We start from the raw sequence: 6,481 nt of genomic DNA on the forward strand, positions 1-6,481 counted from the left end.
GAAAAATGAGTGTTTTCTTTCACGCTGAAGGCTTCCCCACATTCCACAATTGAAACACGGCCTATCTAGAGTTGGGTGCACCAGTGACGACAGCTGTGAGAGACCCCAGGGATGAGGCTGATATGTTTGTAGGTCATTTTTGACGTGTTTGTTGTGTATGAATTCAGTTCAAATCACAAAGACCAAACATTTTCTCTGTATTTAATATATAGCAAAAACACATGTTACATATTACAATACCAAAGGAATGCCTCTGTTCTTGTAGGCACACGTTCATGTCTCAAATCTTCTCTTCTAATCGCAGCATGAAATATTTTCAGTGTAAAAGCACCCACGTGTAACCAATCACATGACACAATGTGCTCAACGTCAACCTAAGTCACCTATCAAGCAATTATGCTGTTCCCTACAACAGACAGTAAACTCATGTTTATAACACATTAAATGTCATCTCTTGGTATGCACTCACACTCACACTCTCTGACACACACACACACACACACACACACACACACACACACACACACCTACACACACAGAACTCTACAGTAATGCAGTGATGTACTCTGTCATTTGGTCCCTAATAAACACTTTGTTGTTAGACGCCACAGCTGCTGTCTGCATGAGAGGAGCAGAGCTCTTCATTCATGTTATTGGGTCATAAAAACTGCAGCCGCCTGTGGTCTCTGTGCTGACGCAGCAATTTTACATGGATGTGTGTATCAGTTGTACTACACTAATGTAAAACATAGTATATTATATAAAACCGTAAATTAGATAAAATACAGGAGCTACATGTTTCTGCTCCTTAAGCTCAGTAGTCCCAGTTGAAGCCTTCAGACAATATTTGGATTTACAATCAAAAGGGAACTGAGAAGTTAGTGATCTGCAGTGTGAAGGATGATTATGCATCAAGTTAGATGAGAAAGCTAAAATAACTCTTGTTGTCATCTGCACTATGAAGCTAAAGCCAGTAGGTGATTTGCTTAATTTAGCCAAGCTCATCTTCGCTTTACTTTGCTTCACTAAGCTTAGCACAAACAACCAGGGGGAGCTAGCCTCTGATTCTGAGCAAAGGCAAAAAAATAAAATAAAATTCCAATTCCATCCCTAAATGTTGATAATCAATATTTTAAGCAAATAGTAAATAAACAAATCTTATCTGATTGATTTTGTCCAAAACATTTAAGTCCAAAACTGATATTTTTAGACTACGGCTAACTTCATGACAGTAAGTTCATAATCTTCCATGAAACCAGAACTGTTCATATTTACATTTTGTACATCATATAAAATACACAGTTCTTTTCTTTTTCTTCTGAGCTAAGCTAATAGGCTGCAGGCTGTAGCTTGACATTTTGAGTGATATTATTTTCTCATATAACTCTGTAAAAAATGGAAAGTGTATTTCCAAAAAGCTCAATAAAATTGATTTATATCATTTTTCTAAAGGATTCAGCTGGTGTGACATGTGAGGTTACGGTTAATAATGTGACAGCAGGACTACACTGAGCCGTTCAGTGGCTCAACTATAATAATGATGAGGCAGCAATGTATGAAGTGGAGCACTGAGCAGACATCAGTGTGTGAAGACTTTCCATTACAATGTGAAAGAGGCAAAACAGTTCAAAAGTATATAAATACGGCTTGATACAAAAAAAAGATTAACAATATTACTCTGCTGATAATATCAATATTCAATGCCCAACAGACTACGCACCACTCACACAAACTCTCACACACAATATACATTCCTATATACACAGTAGGCCTATAGGCAAAGATTATACACATTTACAGTCACTGTTTTACAAATTCATTATCAGCTGTTATAATTAAACTGCTTTCTAAGTGCTTTTAATCAGTCCATCATCAACATTGATATTAGCCTGTCCTTAAGCTTTGCTACAAGGAATCAAGCAGATTTCTGTGAAAATAAAAAAGAAGATGCTGGATTGGCTTTTTCTCTTTTCACTGTCATTTCATGTCAAATATAACTGATATCTGTCAGACTCTGATGAAAACAAATCAGTTCTAACATCACATTGCATTATTGTCCATTTGGATTTATAGACAGTGTTCAAGAAATGCTCATTTGGTTTTGAAAGTTTCAGATCTGTGGTGGGTTTTCTACAGCGACAGGAGAGTACTCAGTCTCGGACATGTTGGGGGCCTCGATGAGGCGCGCTAAGCCCGTCCTCGTGGAGTATTTAAAGATGAAGGCTTTCATGAGGTCATAGCGGTAGTTTCGGTTGATGAAGTTGTAGAGGATGGGGTTGAAACAGCAGTGGAGCAGGGAGAGACACTGGGTGAGGTTTAAGGCCACGAAAATTACATTCTCCAGGCCACAGGTCAGTGGCAGTATGCCCAGCTGGGAGAGGGCGTCGGCCAGCAGGACGGCATGGTACGGCCCCCAGCAGCCCAGGAACACCACGATGTAAGCCAGGATCATCCTGCGGCTCACGCGGCGCTCCTGCTCCACTGTGGAAGACGGTGAAGAAGCAGAGGAGCGGGTGAAAGCGCTGGCCAGCAGGGCGTAAAACACAGCAATGACCGGAAAGGGGAGAACAAAGCCCAGCAGGATAAAGCTCAGCTGCACTCCCACCATCCACTCCCTGGGGTTTTCCCCCGGGTACACGGGCTTGCAGTGCATGGTGTCCTCGTGGTGTATTGACTTCACAGCATGCAGGAAGTAGGTGTCTGGCAAGGACGCCACCAGAGCCAAAAGCCACACCCCTACGCACACCCCGCGGCGGATCATCCTCCTGCGTGCGCCTCCCTCGTTGTCTCTGTGTTTCGTCACACTCAGGTAGCGGTCCACGCTCATGCAGGCCAGGAAGAAGATGCTGCTGAAGAGGTTGACTGAGAACAGCAGGTGTGTGAGTTTACACGCCACCTCGCCGAAGGGCCAGTGGCCGTGCTGGGCCAGCGAGCTCACCCACACGGGCAGAGTGGCACACACGCACAGATCCGCGACCGCCAGGTGGGCGATGTAGGTGTGCGTCTCGTGCCGCGGGGTGGAGTCTCTCTGTGCGCGGATGTTGACCCACAGGACCAGAGCGTTGGCGGCCAGGCCGACGATGAAGATGAAAGTGTAGAGGACGCACATGGAGTACAGCAGAGCGCTGCGGTTGAACGTCGAGGCACACACCATTGCGTCCACACTCGATATGTTACTGAAGGCTTCGGAGAAGTTAAACTCCCCCAAGGACTCGAACAGGTCCTCCAGCTCACTCGGGCTCAGATTCATTTTTGTTTTTTACAGATTTGACACACCACCTCCGACTGGGGTAGATCCTGCAAAAACAAGACATTAACTCATCAGTTCTTGCAACATAGATGGAAAAGAGCAGCAACAGCTAAATGCTACCATGTGTTTTTTAACCTCCCGGTGTCATATTCAAAAAAAGTAATTTTCTGTTGCATAAAGCATGTGGACTCTGACTGCACATGCTAGTAAAACATAAAGCTGCTTGCGGTCTGCCACCAGATCCTGAAGAATCTTAAAGTGGTTAACTGTTAAAACACCCGCTTTCATGAGTTAATAAAGGATCTTTGTTGTCGTGACACAAACATAGGAGCTGCCTATGACTGATGTGTCGTCGGGGAGCTGTACAATAAATGTTTACATTAGCTCCACTAGCACATAGTGCAGATTAGACATAAGGAAGTGGGATCAAGAAGTCCAAACAGGGTGTATTTCCGGAGCGTTCTTGGCATTCCAAGATAAAGTGATGGTCAGGGTGGGAAACCTGATGCCACTTTAAAGAGTGTTTTCCCTTGACATGCTTGTTATGGTAAAAAAAAAAATCTGTTTCCTCACTTCTCTAGCAACGAGAGGGTGAGAGTTGAGCTGTCACCACCCACATGATCAAAGAAAAGGCTCCTCATAACCTTGAAGACGTCATTTTACAACATCTGAATCTAATAAGACGCATGCACACAGTTTTAAATACAGGGTAAAGATGTGGTAGTCTAGTCTACAGCAGCTCGGTATGTCAGTAACCTTTTGAGCCTAAGGCCACTGATAGGTTTAACCCTGCTCGGTGGTATCTGACTTGTCTTTTCTTTTCTCTTTTTTTTTTGCTGTGATGTCTCTCTCAGCTCCCCTCAATGGCAGCCTGCCAGTGCGAGAGCTCAGAGGTGAAAGGTGATAGATCAAAACCAGAACACGAGTGTCTCGGCCCTGACTGATTTGTACGCCCACAGAGTGAATTGTGTGCAGGGATCAGCGGGAGGCTTGACGCCTGCTCGGGCAACGATTTAAAACGAGGGTCACTGACCACTGGGTGACACAGCACGCCGGAAAGCAGTGAAATGTGACCACAGCGGACATCTGTCTGTGTGGGAGGCTGTGTCTTGCACACGGGATAATTGGCACAGACTCACAGAGGATGATGAAAGAAAAAAAGCAAAGTGAAAATAAGCTTATACAAGGACACCTGAGACACATTAAAGATGTGGAGCCCCCCCAGTGTGCATGATATCTTACATTCACTTTTAATTGAATACTCCCATCCCACACTTCTATTTAAACATATACTAACATTGTATAAAAATCAACAATTACAGTTAATTGTCACTTTGCAGGTTCAGATTTTATGTGCATGTGACTGAAACCAAACAGCCAAACATTATTTATTAGTTCACATTAACTGAAGCCAGGGTTGAGTGATGTAACAAACTGACAAGATTTAGTTTGACTTCCACCAGAGAGTTTGCCACACAGTTTATGTAATTGTTGGCAACGTTGCAAATTAAAAGGAAAAAGAAAAACTGCCGCTCTCCTGCTTTGACTTTGACTTTTCCAGTATAAACTTCCACACTGTGAAAGATTTCTTGTTCTCAAATGAGCAACTTTACATTTTTTCAATATAAGGCTGATGAATATTTATGAACTTTCACTTGATTTAAACCCAAGGCCTGCAGTGGAGCTGGGCTTCATCTCTGCACTGCTCCTTCTACTCAGTAATGGCCATATATCTTCCACTACCGCCTGTGATAAAGCTCTTTAAAGAGATGTCAGATACCTCACATTTAATTTAAGTTTTGATTATTTTTTCGCCCACTGGGGAGTGCTATTCTTTCAAATGGAGGGATTTTCTATGCTGAGATAATCCCTCACAATGGTCTCTGTCTAATTCCCTTATATTATATGGAAAATACCTGGAGGTGCCAGGTAGCCCCACAGGCTTCAAGCTAATTAACCTTTTAACACCCACACCATCAGATAACAGAAACAGCACATGTAGCCATCTCTCTCTCTCTCTCTCTCTCTCTCTCTCTCTTTGCCTCTCTCTCTCAGTGTGTATCTATGTTTCTCCCTTTTCAACCCGCAAGTATCCAGTTACAAATTGGCTGAAACCGCCTTTTGTTTCGCAATACACATTAAATAAAAAGCAATGGAAAGGCCAGTTTCATGTGCTAATGCTGCTTTAAAGAATGGTGCAGGTGCGCATGTTAGTCACTAGTTTCCTGCTCCTCGCCTGTCTCCGTCCACAAGCTTTTACATCTCGGGATAAGATCTTTGCCCTTTAGGGACAGGACGTCATGTTTCCGCGTAGATTAATAACAAATGTGTCGCCTCGCTCGTCATGACGCACAAGTTTATGGCATCGAATCCAAGGGAAAGACCAGACTCCAAACACATAGAGTGTCATTGTTGTCATTGTTGATTTGTATCAGGCTGGAAACAAACCGCTCTTATCAGATGTCAGCTTGGTACACACAGTAGCCTGGGTCCGCGTTTGAATGAGGGAGGGGGCGCGAATAAAAAAAGAGCGCAGGGGCACGATGGGAAAAACTGGGGATGTTTTGTGGATATTCCTGCAAAAAGTATATTATCTGGTTGTGTATTAGTAACAACACGGGGTAAGTTACAAATATAGCGATGCATTAAATTCCGAATTGGTATTAGTAACAAGATAAATGCTTATCAATTATGCGTGTTTAAGTAAAATATACAAGTAAACCGCGCAGTTCAAATGTAATGGCAGGTACCGAGCATCTCTTGATTCAAAGTGTTACCACAAACTCAGATTTTCGTTTCCACGCAGGCTCGTTTTCATCAGCTTACCTTGTTTTGATTCTTCCTTCCTTCCACTGACGTCTCTCTCTCTGTCCAAAAAACCAGATGCGTTTTCGTTTCTGTTTTTTCACCGATGTGTGTAACTTCTACTCCGCTGCAGGAAACTTGTGCGATGGGTTCCCTCCGACTCCCTATATGACTCTGAGCCCGTTCCTGTCTTGCTCCTTCGCTGGTAGCGTCCCTCTCAAGAGTTACGCCTCCTTCTAAGGTTGGTCCCAAACAGCAATGCGTATTGACATGGCATCCCCTCAGGCGTTCAGTAAACAGCAGGTACTGTAGCCCAGCCAGTTTCGGCCAAGCAGGAAAAAAAAAAAAAACAAGCACACGCTGAAATTCCAGCTTCCCATGAACCATACTGTATGCAAACGTCACAAGTCAGCATTACTATGCTGT

The 6,481-nt window shown here is 43.5% G+C and overlaps 1 protein-coding gene across 1 annotated transcript; it reads right to left on the minus strand.

The window, feature by feature from the left end:
* Window positions 1–507: 507 nt before the first annotated feature.
* ackr3a (atypical chemokine receptor 3a) lies at window positions 508–6,231 on the minus strand. The gene is made up of 2 exons (XM_085764867.1): window positions 6,077–6,231; window positions 508–3,297 (listed from the first exon to the last, which is right to left on the minus strand). The coding sequence occupies exon 2, from the start codon at window positions 3,248–3,250 to the stop codon at window positions 2,111–2,113; it is 1,140 nt and encodes a 379-aa protein (XP_085620993.1). The 5' UTR covers window positions 3,251–3,297; window positions 6,077–6,231; the 3' UTR covers window positions 508–2,110.
* Between the last annotated feature and the right edge of the window lie 250 nt (window positions 6,232–6,481).

Source organism: Trachurus japonicus, chromosome 21 (assembly GCF_045865225.1).
Source record: "Trachurus japonicus isolate A0001 chromosome 21, Traja_1.0".
Taxonomy (NCBI): Eukaryota; Metazoa; Chordata; class Actinopteri; order Carangiformes; family Carangidae; genus Trachurus; species Trachurus japonicus.